Source organism: Schistocerca piceifrons, chromosome 5, assembly GCF_021461385.2.
Source record: "Schistocerca piceifrons isolate TAMUIC-IGC-003096 chromosome 5, iqSchPice1.1, whole genome shotgun sequence".
In the NCBI taxonomy this organism is placed as follows: Eukaryota; Metazoa; Arthropoda; class Insecta; order Orthoptera; family Acrididae; genus Schistocerca; species Schistocerca piceifrons.
The window spans coordinates 22,768,912-22,786,398 of NC_060142.1; the positions used below are offsets into that span (position 1 = coordinate 22,768,912).

Here is a 17,487-nt window from a genome sequence, read left to right on the forward strand (position 1 = left end):
CCTGGCAGAATGACTGAAATTCTGCGGACATGAATTGTGGGCCATTGTCGGAAACAATAGTCTGCGGAAGACCTTCAATGCAAAAGATAGCAGACAACGCTTGGATGGTGGCGGAGGACGTCGTGGAAGACATCCGGACAACAAAAGGAAAATTACTGAAGGCGTCGACCAGAACCAACCATCGAGCATTCCAGAATGGACCAGCAAAATCAATGTGCAAGCGTTGCCAAGGGGAAGTGGCTTTTGGCCACGCAAAGACTTTCCGCGGCGGTGCGGACTGTTGTTCGGCACACGCCGGGCACGAAGAACACATATTCGTAATCGCAGCATCGATTCCGAACCAAGTACAGTGCTTTGCACGCGTGGGTTCGTATCCCATCCTCGTCGCCAATCTGTAGTGACGTAACAAGACTGTTACGCCACACGGTAGTAGCCAAAAGAAAGGCACGCTAGACTAATGCAGACGGGCGTGAAGTCTGGAACATGAGAACTTATGAATGAATAAGAAGAAAAGTATGTAGATGCTTTTTACTTAACTTTTATTGATTCCTTGGAATACATCTCTCTTGAATACTCGTAAGCTATAGGCACTGATACAAATGGCTCCTTGCTAGTTCGTAGCCATTAACTTCTGATGGCTATTCTGTCTCTCGGCTAATGAGAGAGAAAGGCTTCGTACAACTGGGCGATAGCTAGGTTCGCGTACAACTGGGCGGTAGCTTGGTCCTCGTACAACTGGGGCGAGTCCACTCTCGTATCACGAGACCTGCCTTGGTGGTGGCGCTAGGTCTGCGATCACAGTGGCGACACGCGGGTCCGACATGTACTACATGGACCGCGGCCGATTTAAGTTACCACCTAACAAGTGTGGTGTCTGGCGGTGACACCACAAATAGTTCCCTGGAGAATGTCAAATATGCGTGTATCATTCTTACCAGAATATACTGCCACTACTGTTAATGTCATATTTGTGACTCCACTCTACATGGCTGGCTGCTTGTAGTATCATCCAGAGTAGCTTTTTATCATTCAGATTACGTTCCATTTTTCTAAGGTTCCCTACTTCTGTAAGACTTCTTAATTTCCACTTCACAATCCAGCCTCATCATTGACATAAATTATTTCACCAACAGTGCAAGCTTGATTTCTACCCTTTAATTTTGCTAATCTTTCCTATTCATGTTCCTGACAATATAAATGTGACTCACCAGTTTGACTGTAATCACAAGCTTTAAAATCGCTAACAATTGCAGGGTGCTGGAGGATTATCATTTGCAACTGATGTGTGCACACCCATACTCAGAATGATCTTGTGCCATGTCTGTTTGTCCCTCTCCCATTAACAGCACTCTGTGTCTTATCCTAACTTTTGAGGTACTTTATCATTCTTTTTCATATTATTAGAGTGTTTATGTGACAAAAATGTCTGCACCATTTCCTTACTATTCCTATGATGGTTTTGATGTCGACGATGTTCAGAGACAGTGTTCAGACTGCCGTGTGATGAATATCATTTTAGGTCAGCAACATCTCTATGGATATCTTTTTGTATGGGAAATGGTGCGAGTGAGTGGTGCACATTAGTTTGCCTCACAAATTTACCAGAATTTTGGAGGTCTTATTAAGCAGTTAGGCTGCTCAACATATTATGAGTATTGTGTGGCGAGTGCCTAGTGAAGTATTGGCATTTGATTCTGAAAATATGTAAGCTGGAACTGTCATTATTCCATACTGGATTCAATGTTATGAAAAGGATAGATTACTACTCACCATAGAGCAGAGATGTTGAATCACAGACAGGAACAAATACTACTAAACAGGTAAGCTTTTGGCTGGAAGGCCTTCTTGTGAAATAAGACAATGCGCACACACACATGCGCGTGACCACTGTCTGGCTGCCAGGATCAGAAAACAAAACATCTATTTTGTGACAGTCGGTATAATTCATCCGTACTGCTGCTTCAGGGACTCAAAGCATTTAAATACTGTGTGCCATATTAAAATTGTTATTTCTTAGGTAATAGCGATGTAAAAAAAATGCACTGTACGTGTGAAACCCTGGTCTGGTGTAAGACAGGGCCTGATGGCCCTAATCAGATCAGGTTAAATACATAAATGAAATATCAGGTGCATAACTCATCTATAGAGACTTCAGAAGAGATGGATGCCCATTTAGCTGAAGTTGCAGCCATCATTTCTGAAACACCACATTGTTCTGAGCATATCAGACAATCACTACCACACACTTGGCATTTGTGAATTAATGTGAATGGATGACCTTTGACATTTTCAGCAACATCTCTAAAGTAATGTTCATCACACAGGAGTTTGAACACTATCTCTGAACATCACTAGCCTCAAAACTTTCATGGAATCTAGCAGGGAAATAGAGCTCCTGTGACACTTGTGCATGAAAAATGGATTTCTTTTTACCATCTCTAAACAGTAAAATTTTTATACATAGTTTATTTTTATTTATTTTTTATGCCTTGTATATGTAGTATGGGTGAGATATTTTAGTTTTAAATACTTCCAGTAAATGACTGGACCTGTAGCAAGATACATTAGCTACTGAAGTGTCAGACAAAAACTAAGCTAAAGCAATGGCACGCTTAGCAATTGCAGATATTACAACACATTCCTTAAGTAAACTATTTATGTTTTGATGGACATGGACCTCAGATTTGTTGTTCTAATTATGTTTGGTGTAAGATTTTTAACTTTAATTAAAAAATGGCTGACTTCTCTGATTTTCAGAAAAAGTGTTGCTCCTAATGATTTTGAGGAAACTGAATTCATTTTCCATCAAAGTGATGATAGTGACAACGATTTCCCTTTACACTCTAAGAAAGAGGAGCATTATGTTGAAAAAGAACTTCAACAAGGGGACACGTTACAATCACTGTCCCTGGATTTTAATTGCTCAGTGAGTATTTGAAGTGTTTTTTTTCCGAATTATAATTGGCAATTTATTTTGTAATCTGTGTTGCCTGTTGCAGATTGCTGAGCTGAAAAGAATCAATAAAATTCATAAGGAAAATGAAATATATGCATTGAGAATAGTGAAGATTCCAATTAAACCTGGTTCTTTCATAATAGAGAAACTCCAGGCAGAAAATATCAAACATAATGTAAAAGATGACTCACTGACACTGACAGCAGAGATCCATAGCACACATGCTGAAGCTGATCTCTCTCGCAGGTTAACGGCCAACAGCATTCCTCCATCTTTACCGCCAGACGAAGAAAAGTTAAAAATATTTGACAGCAAGCAGCTGGTTAGCAATGCTCTGAGCCATTTAAATAACCAGTCTACAAACTGTATACTGAAAGGTGATATACAACTAAGTGACGACAGAAGGGACTTAAATGAATTAACTGAAATACCAGTATCAGCGCAAGATACAAGCTCATTGTGGCGATGCAATGGAGATGATTGTGGATTATCATGGAAACCACTACTACTTTTCATTTTGTCACTTGGCTTGGCAGGGCCTCTCCTGTATATTATTTACATTGCAGAGAAAAGAAATCCTACATAAAAATTCACAGTATTTTAGATCAACCAGTGGCATCATTATTTAATTGCTGTTAAATATGTTTGAGAGGGTGCTGTAAAACAAGTGGAAGCCAGTTATATAAAATTACTAAGACGGAATTTTGTGTTTCTTAATGTCTCACTTCCAACTTATTTCATCACCACGATCTAAACACTGAAAGGAAATTTTCTACTGTAATCATGAAATATTACTTTTATGTTAAAGCTTAAGTTATAAATACTGCAATAAACTGTTAAACCCCAGAGCTCACATCATTTACCAATAGATTATGAAAGATTTCCTTCTCCTTCAGGACAGCAGTAGTTAGCATATTGATTTTCAATATATACAGGATGCAGCATTTAAATCCGGACAAATTTAAATTTGAATTTCTCACCATATCGTAGTTCCACTGGAGGTTGCGATTGGTATTCTTCAAAGCTGTAGGCATCTTGTAAACAGTCAGAACCTCAAAAGGCCAACATGTTATGCACAAGTGCAGAGTACAAATGAAGAGCCATGATTATTGAAAGTCTTCATGCTGAGTGTTCGCCCACTGAAATAATTTGATTCTTTAGGTACTATAAAGGCTCCTTTGACAAAACTAGAAATTTTTTTTTTTGTTTACCACTACTACTATCAGGCTAATTACTGTTTAGCTCTACAGGACCTTTATACTGAAATGTTTCCCACACCACCTCGTATTGTCTTTCTATGTGTGTGAGGAACTGTATGTTCACTTTTGTGGGTAAATACCTACAGCTTACACAGGGCGACGTGTGAAACTGATAGCGATTACACGCTTCCGCTGTTGTAGAAATCTGCTCCAGATACCGTGTTGAGCTGAAAGTGGTAACCAAAGTACGGAGAAATATTCTTCGGGGCTCTGTTGCATAGCAATCAGATTGCTTTCAGTTCTGAGAAATGTCCAGGCACTATTGTGGATTTTGAATGATCCATGAAGTGACTTCTTTTCCGAAGAAAACATCGAACTATTTCACTAGAACTGAACGCTCCCGTTGGAACTGTTCTCAAGCTGGTATTTATTATTAAATCACAATAGAAGTATACGCTGGGTGTATAATAACACGTACCTTCTTGAAATGAACAATATTTTATTGTTCTATTAACTGATTTCCTTCCATACACACATATATTTTACAATGTGAATCAAAAACTCGCAATGGTGCCGATTTTTACATCACAAGAATGGCTATCTCTAGTAAAATTTACTCTTAAGAAGAACAAAAGCTCTATCTGCTAAGAATAATTAGGTGAGCACTGACCACCGCCACAGAGTAATAAACAATATCTTTCTCTCTCTCTCTCTCTCTCTCTCTCTCACTGTCACAGCAAGTTATGCTGCATGATGCATCATAGTACCTGAGATAAACTTTTTATGATATTGTGGCCAAGTATAATGCCCTGGAGAAATCTGGAGAAGGGTCCGCAAATATGTTGAGGAAACCTCATTTGAGCAAACACGTGTCACGAGCAGCGGCAGTCATTGAAAAGGCTCAGGCACTGATTTTGGAGGACCTGGGGCAATCGCTGAGGAAATTGGCATCGGTATTGAATGTCAGTAAGCGAACAATGCATCAGATGGTAGAAGAGGAACTCATATGAGCCATTTAGTTCAAAAGTGGCTCAGAGATAACGTTGACATGTTCTGGTCAGAGGAGTTCTGGCTCCCGAATAGCCTGGATTTGAGCCCCCTCGACTACTATGGTGCATAGTCGAAAGAGTTACCAATAAGATGAGGTGCCCCAATGTCACATCACTACGCACCACTGTCGTTGCAGCATTCGCAAAATACGGACAGCGCTGTTTCAAAGATTGTATACGAGTGCTTCATGACGAGATTTTCTACTTATATGTAGAAGGCTTCTCATTTTTGCTCCTATTTTGTTTTATTAAATTTGCTTTTAAAAAAAGTTTCATTTGTCCAGATTTAATCACTGCACCCTTTATCCTTTGTCACCAGCAAGTGCAGCACAATTTTTACTCATTGTATGCTGTTGCAGATGTGCCAACTTCCTTATATACTAGGCACTCTATATAGCCAAAATACCAGCATGACGTCAAAGCGTATTTTCAGTGTGCCACATAATTTAAGCAACATGCTTTTCCAAAAGCATTAAGAAGTTGTCGATCTCTCAGGTGTGCACTGTCATATCACATGTGCTGCGCTTACTGAATAGCTGCAATGAATTTGTGTCATGTTCTGGAAAGACATGTCGAGATTTCAGATTATTTACTTACACTTAAAATTAATTTATGTTTCTGTTATATAGACTAACATTATTATACAGCCCGTAACAGAGTTATTGCAGACTTCTCTTAAAAAGTAGTTTCGGTAAATCAGCCAACACTGTCCACACAAAGAATTCAGAGGCCGATTTTATTCTTTTATACAGTGGCAGGTTGAACTGACAACTGTAAACAATAGATATGCATTTGACCAGTGTTAAGTAGTGTTCGTGCAGCCGTAGTGTGTCAACTTTGTTCTCATAAACTGCAGTGGAGCAAAATTCTCTAAATCAAGTGTTCGAGACATTCTAAAGAATGTTTTGAAGAAGAGAAAAATGTGTGTAAATGTAAATGACAAACTGTGGACACCTGCTGGGATTTAATTGAAATGAAAACAGTTCTTTTCTGGAGAAAGCATAATGGCCAACAAGACAGGGTGCCGAATTTTATGCATAGTGGAGGCTGTTGAACTACGTGACTGTTCCTTTATAGAGTGTAGAAAAATTTCTGCTACCAGTCAGAATAAAAGGTTATTTATTTGTCACACAACCAAGTTTCAGGATTGTGCCCATCCTCAGGTGTTTATACATTGATGTACATGTTTAAATTGTTAGCAATCTGTATAAATACAAAAAAAATTATTTGTTGGTGACTAAACAGATAAAAGTGGGACAACTGTAAGTGGCGAGGCAGCATTTGTCGAAAATACAGCTATACTTACATAAAGATGAAGCATCATTATTATAGTTACACTGTGGTGACAGTTTTTCCACTTAGTACCACACTTGTTGCATTATAAAACTGAAATATGGACATAAATATGATAACAAGTCTGCAACTAAGTGGAAAAACTATCACCACAACGTAACTATAATAACGATGCTTCATCTTTATACAAGTACAGCTATATTTTCGACAAATGCTGCCTCACCACTTGCAATTGTCCCACTTGTATATAAACATGTACTTGTAAAAAAACAAAGATGCTGTGACTTACCTAATGAGAAAGTGCTGGTAGATAGACACAATAAAAAACACACACACACACAAATTTCAAGCTTTCGCAACCCAAGGTTGCTTCATCAGGAAAGAGGGAGGAGAGGGAAAGACGAAAGGATGTGGGTTTTAAGGGAGAGGGTAAGGAGACACACACACACACACACACACACACACACACACACACACACACACACACACACACATATATATATATATATATATATATCCTTTCGTCTTTCCCTCTTTCCTGTTGAAGCAACCTTGGGTTTGAAAGCTTGAAATTTGTGTGTGTGTGTGTGTGTGTGTGTGTGTGTGTGTGTGTGTGTGTGTGTGTGTTTTATTGTGTCTGTCTACCAGTGCTTTCTCATGGGTAAGTCACAGCATCTTCGTTTTTTATATATATTTTTCCCACGTGGAATGTTTCCCTCTATTATATTAAACATGTGCATGAATGTATAAACATCTGAGGATGGGCACAAGCCCGAAACTAGTCGTGTGACAAATAAATAACCGTTTATTGTGACTGGTAGCGAAAATTTTTGTACACCTTATGTGAATGTTTTGTGTGTTATACTCATGAAGGAGACCCTAATTCATTAATGCACTGTTGAAACTCTTTGGACTGTCAGGGCAACTTAGTGTTACATATTGGGGAAAGGAAGTGATTAGTGAGTTGTCCAATAAGTTCTAGGGATAGAGAAATGATAAGATATGCCTCGAGAATTCCTCATAAAGCATGCTTCAGAAGATGCTCAGAATTTTAAAAACACTGTGGCAGCCCTCTAAGAATCAATTGACTTTAGATTAGCATAGAACATGTACTCTTTAATTCTGAGTTGTATAAATAATCTTATTATTTGGCTGCAAACTTGGGTCACCTCTGATGGGAAGAATTTCATGTATCAAGACATGTTCACTTACAGTCATCAGTTCACAACCTCTTGACACTGCAAAAGAACTGATTTTGTATTGCTTCCCAGTGCTGCTAATGCTTACAAGCATTTCCATGACCAATGAGCCAGTCTCTCATTTATTAATCAATCTAGATGTGAACACGTGTTTATACAAAGAACAGTGTCTCCATGAACACTTTATCCTACAGTTTTGTTTTCTTATTTAGTCATCGGACGGACATTACTCAAAACAGCAACTGATCAACCAACATTAAAAACAGTAGAAAGAACAGTAAATTCACTGCCGATAAGTTACTGCAGATATTAATAGATAGTGATTTTGAGTTTGAAGATAACGAAACTCAGGAGGATAGCTGGAATTCAAATGCAAAAACTTTCAGTGATGACTGTAAGGAATTCAAATACGTTTTGTGGCTGTCTGTGTAGAATCTGAAGATACACAAACACTTGAAATATTTGATAAGACAATGGAATTAGTTAATCAGGTGAGACAGTATGAACCATATCCCAACACCTCATTTACAAAACAAGATTCACGAATCCTGCTAGCAATACAATGGACTTCTTTAGGCTTCTAATTACATCTACAATCCACAAACCACCTTGAGGTACATGGCAGAGGGTTCGTCCCATTGTACCAGTTACTAAGGTTTCTTCTTGTTCCATTCATGTATGGAAATAAACTTATCCTCATGATCCCTATGTGAGTGATTTGTAGGGGGGTTGTACTATATCACTAGCGTAATCGTTTAAAGCTGGTTCTTGAAACTCTATTAACAAACTTTTCTCAGGAAAGTTTATGCTGGTCTTCAGGAGTCTACCAGTTCAGTTCCTTCAGTATCCCCGTGACACACTCCCACAGATTAAACAAACCTGTAACCATTTGTGCTGCCCTCATCTCTATATGTTCAATATCCCCTGTTAGTCCTATCTGGTACAGGTCCCACACACTTCAGCAATATTCTAGAACTGGTCACATGAGTGTTTTGTAAGTAATCTCTTTTGCAGACTGATTGCACTTCACCGGCCAGTGTGGCCGAGCGATTCTAGGTGCTTCAGTGTGGAACCGCGCGCCCGCTACGGTCGCAGGTTCGTATCCTGCCTCAGGCATGGATGTATGTGATGTCCTTAGGTTAGTTAGGTTTAAGTAGTTCTAAGTTCTAGGGGACTGATGACCTCAGATGTTAAGTCCCACAGTTCTCAGAGCCATTTGAACCATTTTTGATTGCACTTCCCCAGTATTCTACCAATAAACTGAATTCAACCACTTGACGACTGAACCTATGTGATAATTCCATTTCATATCCCTATGAAGTGTTACTCCCAGGTATTTGTAAGAGTTTCACAATTCCAACAGTGACTCATTGATATTATAGTCATAGAGTGCACCGTGTTGAAATCTTATCAAGATCTGAGAGAATATTTATGCAGCTTCTCTCGGATAATACTTCATTATACGTAACTGCTTCATCAGCAAAAGCCTGATTTTATTATTAATATTGTCTGCAAGGTCATTAATATACAACATCAACAGCAAGGGCCTCCTTACACTTCCCTGGGATACATCCGAAGTTACTGCTACTTCTGATGACGAATCTCCATCCACGATAAGATGCTGTGTCCTCCCTACCAAAAAGTCCTCAATCCAGTCACAAAATTTCACTTGATACCCCATATGATTGTACTTTTGACATAAGTGTAGGTGCAGTTCTGAGTCGAATGCTTCTCGCAAATCAAAAAACTCTGCATCTACCTGGTTGCCGTGATCGAAAGCTTTCAGTATGTCATATGAGAAAAGTGTGAGGTGGGTTTCACATGATCAGTGTTTTCAAAATCTGTGCTTTTTCGCATTGATGAAGTCATTCTGTTAAAGATACTTCATTATGTTTGAGATTCAAATTACCCTTCTTGTAGATGGGGACACATCTCTCTTTCCAAGAACTGAGCATGGTTTTTTGTTTGGGGGATGTACAGTAGATTATAGTTAAAAAGAGGGGCTAACTCGGCTGCAAATTCAATACAGAGTCTGATAGGGACTCCATCACAGCCTGAAGCTTTGTTCAATTTTAATGATTCGCTAGGAAGTGGACGTTAACTTTGGTGCCACTGACAGCCTTTAAGTACAACCAGAATTGCTTTGTATTTTGTGAAATGTAATTAAACATTCTGCTACAGTACTCACAGAGGGCACAACACATTGCTCTCTTGACAGCCAAATGGATTTCATACAGCATCTTTCTATCTGATCGTTCTTAGCTATAGCCCTACACTTTATTTCACACCTATGCAATAATAACTGTTTCTTTAGACATTACTTTACAGTGACTGTGTACCATGGAGGTTTCTTCCCATTATGAATGGTTTTATTGTGTACATATCTATCCAGTGCATCATCAATTATTCTTTTAAGCTTGAGCCAGAGTTCCTCTACATGCTCCTGACCTGTGCTGAAAGTTACAAGTTCCTCATAAGAGATACGACACTACTGATTTTTTTATCTAGTTTACTGATATCTTTGTGCTTGTTTTAGTTGTCCTTTCTTCTTTGGTGATCATTGTTCCCACAACCACACCATGGTCACTGACACCAGTTTCAATGTGGACATCCTGAAAGATGTCAGGTCTATTTGTTGCCATTAGATTCAATATACAGCATGAGTCAGGAGGTTTTCCCCGTTTCTGGAGGGTACTCCTTAGATTATTAGGAACAAAAAATGTTAATGAAGTAATGGGATCAGATCCATAATTATGGAGCTACAGTAATTGAAAAAACTCAGGAAAATGGCAGAAAAAGATTTTATTGTAGGATTTCACTAAAATGCACATAATAATCAATTTACACAATTTTGTAACAGTCTCTTGCATTCAGAGTGGATTTAAAGAAAATGTTAGACATTTTTTTCCCTGCATTTGAAGGCAAAGATTCGCACAGGAGTGAACCACGTGAGTAGCATTTCGTAATTTCACATGCTTTCCTTATTGGCGTTGTGGCATCGAAAATGCATTATATCAATTCTTCTTGTGTTTCCACCTAAACTTCATACATGATGTCTTATCATCTATCACCACATGCAGTAATCTAGGGGTGTTAAATCTCGGGATTTGGCAGGCCAGTTGATAGGGTCTCGCGACCTATCCATCGATGTGGGAATTGCTGATTAAGATAAGCTGTTGCCACATGGTGGTAGTGTGCACAAGTGACCCCTCATGTTGGACGTACATGTGGCATCTTGTTTCCAGAGGAACATCTTCAAGAAGCTACTGTACATCTGACCATTTAAATGTCCCCGAGAGAATAAATGGCCCCAGTAACTGGTCACACACAACACCACAACAGGCATTGACACTGAATCTGAGTTGAAATTGAGATCCTACCTAGGCATGAGGATTTTCATCTGCCCAGGCATACATGTTGTTGATACCATCTCTTGTAAATGTAAAGGTTGCCTCATCACTGAACTTTATGAAGCGATAGAGCTACCAATTTCTATTTAACCAGTTACAAAAGTGCAAACGGTTGGCACAATCACGTGGCTCTAAATGGTGAACTTTCTGCACATGAAAAGGATACAGTCCATTCTCATGAAGAATCATACATACCTTAGATTGTGAAACGTTCAGTCAGGTAGCTAGGCATCTTGTACTTGAACGAGGACTGCACTCTGCTGAATTAAGACTGTTTTCCTCTTCTTGAATGTCATGTCTTTCGTTGGCATTCTGAATCCTACGATTAGGATACCGACGGTGATATTCGGCAAAAGCAGCTTTCGCAGTACCATAACAGAAGCTCAAAATGTATGGCATTGCAAAGTGTACTGTACACATGAGACAATAACAGTAAATAGTGACTGTAGTATCAACAACGTGGTTGTTATGCAAACATACCACTCGCTGCACTTGTCTACCTAAGACTGATCATGGTCCTCTGTGTACAAAAGTGTAGCACTCCATACACCGTGGCGTGTTTCTTAACTCTGTTGTAGCTCCTTAATTATTGGTCTGATCACACTACTGTATTTACATTTTTTTGTTCCAAATAACCTAAGAAATAACGTCCAGCAACTGGTAGAAAACCTCACCCGCACCCTGTATTTCAGTTCTGGGTGGGGTTCCTGACTATCTGTTGTCGGTAGTTTTCAAAGAGGGCATTTAGTAAAGTTTCACAGGATGTCCAGTAACAAAACTAATTTTCCCACATAATTGTAGAATGTTTAAAACCACCAATGATTACAGTACGACTGGGGAATGTATGTACAATTGAACTGAGGTTTGTAGTTACATTAGAAGATGAGTATGGAGGGCAATAGAAGGATCCAATCATTATTTTACATACACACGCGATACAGTGTCTTGCACGAACAATCTCGCATGCAGCTTCAATTTCTATCTCTGTGAATTTGTGTTTCTTGTCTACTGCAACAAAAACACCACCTCCACTTTCCTTTTGTGTGTCCTTTCAATATACACTTAAATTTTCCCCAGATGTGTCACTGCTATCAATTTCAGGTTTCAACCAGTTTTCTGTTCTGTTGTTATGTGGACATCACTAGTTTTCATGAGCGGTTCGAACTCCAGTACTTCAGTTGCAAATGCTTTGGCACTTTACCATAAGGATTTTAGTATTCTCAGCTTGGGAGGCATTTCTTTCCATCTTACACTGATACTTTTAGGTTTCCTACTGCTATCATTATCTGGATTGGTTAGTGTGTTGCCAAAAAAAAAAAAAAAAAAAAAAAAAAAAAAAAAAAAAAAAAAAAAAAAAATATTTCTTGAGTGTATGGCACAAGCCCAGGAAGCCACATCCTTGCTTGTCAGAGAATCTTCACATACAGGGTGTTTCAAAAATGACCGGTATATTTGAAACGGCAATAAAAACTAAACGAGCAGCGATAGAAATACACTGTTTGTTGCAATATGCTTGGGACAACAGTACATTTTCAGGCAGACAAACTTTCGAAATTACAGTAGTTACAATTTTCAACAACAGATGGCGCTGCGGTCTGGGAAACTCTATAGTATGATATTTTCCACATATCCACCATGCGTAGCAATAATATGGCGTAGTCTCTGAATGAAATTACCCGAAACCTTTGACAACGTGTCTGGCGGAATGGCTTCACATGCAGATGAGATGTACTGCTTCAGCTGTTCAATTGTTTCTGGATTCTGGCGGTACACCTGGTCTTTCAAGTGTCCCCACAGAAAGAAGTCACAGGGGTTCATGTCTGGCGAATAGGGAGGCCAATCCACGCCGCCTCCTGTATGTTTCGGATAGCCCAAAGCAATCACACGGTCATCGAAATATTCATTCACGAAATTAAAGACGTCGGCCGTGCGATGTGGCCGGGCACCATCTTGCATAAACCACGAGGTGTTCGCAGTGTCGTCTAAGGCAGTTTGTACCGCCACAAATTCACGAAGAATGTCCAGATAGCGTGATGCAATAATCGTTTCGGATCTGAAAAATGGGCCAATGATTCCTTTGGAAGAAATGGCGGCCCAGACCAGTACTTTTTGAGGATGCAGGGACGATGGGACTGCAACATGGGGCTTTTCGGTTCCCCATATGCGCCAGTTCTGTTTATTGATGAAGCCGTCCAGGTAAAAATAAGCTTCGTCAGTAAACCAAATGCTGCCCACATGCATATCGCCGTCATCAATCCTGTGCACTATATCGTTAGCGAATGTCTCTCGTGCAGCAATGGTAGCGGCGCTGAGGGGTTGCCGCGTTTGAATTTTGTATGGATAGAGGTGTAAACTCTGGCGCATGAGACGATACGTGGACGTTGGCGTCATTTGGACCGCAGCTGCAACACGGCGAACGGAAACCCGAGGCCGCTGTTGGATCACCTGCTGCACTAGCTGCGCGTTGCCCTCTGTGGTTGCCGTACGCGGTTGCCCTACCTTTCCAGCACATTCATCCGTCACGTTCCCAGTCCGTTGAAATTTTTCAAACAGATCCTTTATTGTATCGCTTTTCGGTCCTTTGGTTACATTAAACCTCCGTTGAAAACTTCGTCTTGTTGCAACAACACTGTGTTCTAGGCGGTGGAATTCCAACACCAGAAAAATCCTCTGTTCTAAGGAATAAACCATGTTGTCTACAGCACACTTGCACGTTGTGAACAGCACACGCTTACAGCAGAAAGACGACGTACAGAATGGCGCACCCACAGACTGCGTTGTCTTCTATATCTTTCACATCACTTGCAGCGCCATCTGTTGTTGAAAATTGTAACTACTGTAATTTCGAAAGTTTGTCCGCCTGAAAATGTACTGTTGTCCCAAGCATATTGCAACAAACGGTGTATTTCTATCGCTGCTCGTTTAGTTTTTATTGCCGTTTCAAATATACCGGTCATTTTTGAAACACCCTGTATGTAAACAGAAGACCATTTGCTAGTCTAGAAAGCTTGTTCCAGTGTAACTGACATGATTCCTTTCTATTTGCATTCTCTATACAACATAGACCAAAGTAGTAAAATGAATGCTGTATGATTACAGAATAAAAGTAACGAAGGGACTACTTACTGTGAATCACACAGTCTGAAGGGAAACAGCAAGTTGTGAGGAGTAGAAAGTTCACTAAAGCAGGCAAAATGAAGTGACTGTCCAAACAATCCTCATTTCTCTTTGAACTTCTGTGCAACCACAGTCTAACATAACAGTCGCGACACTCACTGCTGTAAAAGTTGTTGCCGTTTGACAGATGGAGCGACACTAGCGCTCCAAGCGGCGGGTAAGGTGAACGTCAGACGCGTCATAAGCATAATGTTTGTTTGCATCTATTTCCTACGTAATTTCCGATTTATTCGAGTTATTTTCTTGCCTCGAAGAGTTTGTGTAGTATCAGAAGGCATATATGTTTCTAAAAATGATTCTAAAATATGTGCAAGTATGGACAAAAACCATGAATAGAGTGTCAAGCTACAACACATTCATGAAGAAACACTTGTGACATTGGACAGAATTGCAGCTTACCACGTTGATATCAAAAGAATATAAACACAGATTCACATGTAAGAAGCACAGACACGTACCTCTACATGCAAAAGCGATCGACAGCTCGTTTATCGTTCTGTAAGCTTACTGTGTTTGTCATTGTCGCCTGTTGCCACAAGTACGACCTTCATCTTTATATTATTCAAAGTGGGACAAGCAACTGCCAAATAGTGGGAGACATATGCTGAAAACACTATAATGAGCTGATTACATTACATTTCACGAAAAACCAAATATTTGAATAATTTTCAAACAATCTGTCTGTAGGCACTTTCCTTGTCCCGTAATAGTTTCGCTTCTGCACATTCTGACACTTCACACACTTTTGTAAGACACAAACAGCTACACTTAATTTAACCACTTCATCGTCAAAGCAGGTCTGTGTTGGTGATTCACACGAATCTGGCACTGATACGTGGAGAGTCGAACTGGCTGCTTCTGTGTCATAGGACTGTTTTACAGCTTTTAGATTGACTGTCGAATCTTTGTGGCAGTTTCTCCTTCATCGTCAGTTGAGGGGGTTTATTTGGAATGTCAAACAGTGTGGGTACCGCATTCCAAACGAGTTTGTTATTGTCTGCGTTCATGAACCGGTTTTGTTCGAAATGTAGCGAAAAAAAGCTAATATTATACAGGTAAACTGGGTCTTTCTTCTTGCTATTAACTAGCCATTTTCTGCTCCTAAACCGAAACATTCATCATTTATACACATATAGTTTGCAAGTGAATCCTGACGAAACAGTTTAGTAACATGATGGTATATATCTCCCAGGATCCTTAGGAAACCTAAAAAAGACAGCTGTGGTGTCTTCTTCCTGTTGCTGCAATTTATTGCGCTACAAACGCTCCCGATGGTAAAAACCATTGTATAAATCAAAATAAACAATCACTATTCGCTTTCATAATCGCGCCGAACTCACAGTTCAACCTACCGGCCGCTTGGGGCGCTGCTGGCGCGGTAGCAACAAAATAGAGGCGAAGTGTCGCGACTTATGTTAGACTGTGGTACAACTATACACGATTAGCTAGCATTTTTGTCTCATAATGGATACAGGTAATATTTACTGTGAGATGCATTTTAATTCATATGAATGTGCTTAAGTGTTTTGTTTCATTGTTTTCAAAGGCATTTTTTCCTTCTTTGCCAAAGATGCACTTTGCTCATTTGAAGTGGTAATAAAACAGGTTTCTGAGAGTGAAATAATGTTTGACATGAACATATCACATAACTCAAATGAAACTAATGTGTGCGTTGGGTTAGCAATCAGTGTTAAGTAGGTATAGAACACCAAATTTCAACAGGTCACTGAATATGAATTTGGCTGGTAGCATTCTCTTAGCGCAATTTTTCACACCACAACCAGGTGTGCAATGTACTTTGTACACATGTAAAGAATAGGTGTATTTAGGTTACTGAGGTAAACAGTAAGAATAAGATTACAGTTCACTCCTAGTAACTGAACAACAATGAAATACAAGTTTCTAATCGCCCTATAGCGGAGATGCCGAGTCGCAGATCGGCACAACAAATAGATTGTCACCCACAATGTTGTTACATTCCATCCTGGATTTTCCACTGTTTGAATGATAAAGTAATGTGAGCTAAATCATCGTTTAATCAAACAATAAATTCACCATTCATTTTATCACTTTGTTGCCACACAAGTTACCTCACAGTAATGATCCTCTCTAGGCATTAAACATCCCAGTTGCATCAGATGCCCAATCGCTTTTCTGATTGCTAATTATCTTGCAGATAAATGCCTGATTGTGCTGACAGCTCTGAATCCAGGTCATTTTCTTGTACCAACAAGAAATTTTTACTCGGCTAGCTTGCTGTTTATTTTATATTACTGCTGCTCACTTGGACCTATGACAACAGAGGGTTGGGTTATGTTGCGTTGTTTGGGGGACGAGACCAAACAGCAAGTTCATCGGATTAGGGAAGGAAGTCGGCCATGCCCTTTCAAAGGAACCATCCCGGCATTTGCCTGGTGGGATTTAAGGAAATCACGGAAAACCTAAAACAGGATGACCGGATGCGGGATTGAACCGCCGTCGTCCTGAATGCGCCACCTCGCCCGGTATATGACAACAGAACTTATTACTTCGTTAGCTGAAGCAGTAATGAAGGAATATGTATGTGTTCAACTGTCAATGGAACAGTATTTGAGAGTTGCACACTTTATACATAGGCTCGCCCACTTGAAGGTTAATGGCCATACTTTTACCCATAGCCATGTGTTAAAATGAGTTTTACATGAATTTTCCCAAAATGTGGTGCACAACACCACAAGAAAAATGAAGCCACAAGGTGGTATGAGTGAGATGTGCAAGTTGTACACTTAATGAGTTTACTTAGTTTAAGAGTACAACATTGCTTCACGGGCCTTATGAGGCACTTACTAGATGAGAATGACATGATCATCACGCGTTATTAGCCAAGAGATCCTATTTGGCCACTGTCCTTTGATGCCACTTCAGCAATGTGCATATTGATGACAATACCACTCCCAGGTCCCAAGTGGATCAAAGCCTGATCAGGAATTGAACCTAGGACACCCTGAACTAAAGGCAACATAAGCTGTAGACAATTACTGGATAAAAAGTGCAAAAGTAACATAAATAGGAAACATTCTTGTATGCAAGTTTATGTGCTACTAGCTGAAACTTTCTGGAAGCTGATTTAAGGAACCAAAATGCAGTATAAACTAATTACACAAAAATTTCAGCTAAATCAGGTGATATTCTTGTGCATAGGATTAAACAGCTAACACTCGGGAG

At 39.7% G+C, this 17,487-nt stretch overlaps 1 protein-coding gene across 2 annotated transcripts in view; it reads left to right on the top strand.

Moving 5' to 3' along the window:
• LOC124798519 (lysM and putative peptidoglycan-binding domain-containing protein 3) overlaps nt 1-3,802 on the top strand; it is an 82,152-nt gene extending 78,350 nt beyond the window's left edge. For both annotated transcript variants that reach the window (XM_047261965.1, XM_047261966.1), the window contains 2 exons: nt 2,758-2,926; nt 3,000-3,802. In XM_047261965.1, the coding sequence (XP_047117921.1) occupies nt 2,758-2,926; nt 3,000-3,542 (712 nt within the window). In that variant the 3' untranslated portion in view covers nt 3,543-3,802. The remainder of the gene's footprint in view (nt 1-2,757; nt 2,927-2,999) is intronic.
• Nucleotides 3,803-17,487: the final 13,685 nt, after the last annotated feature.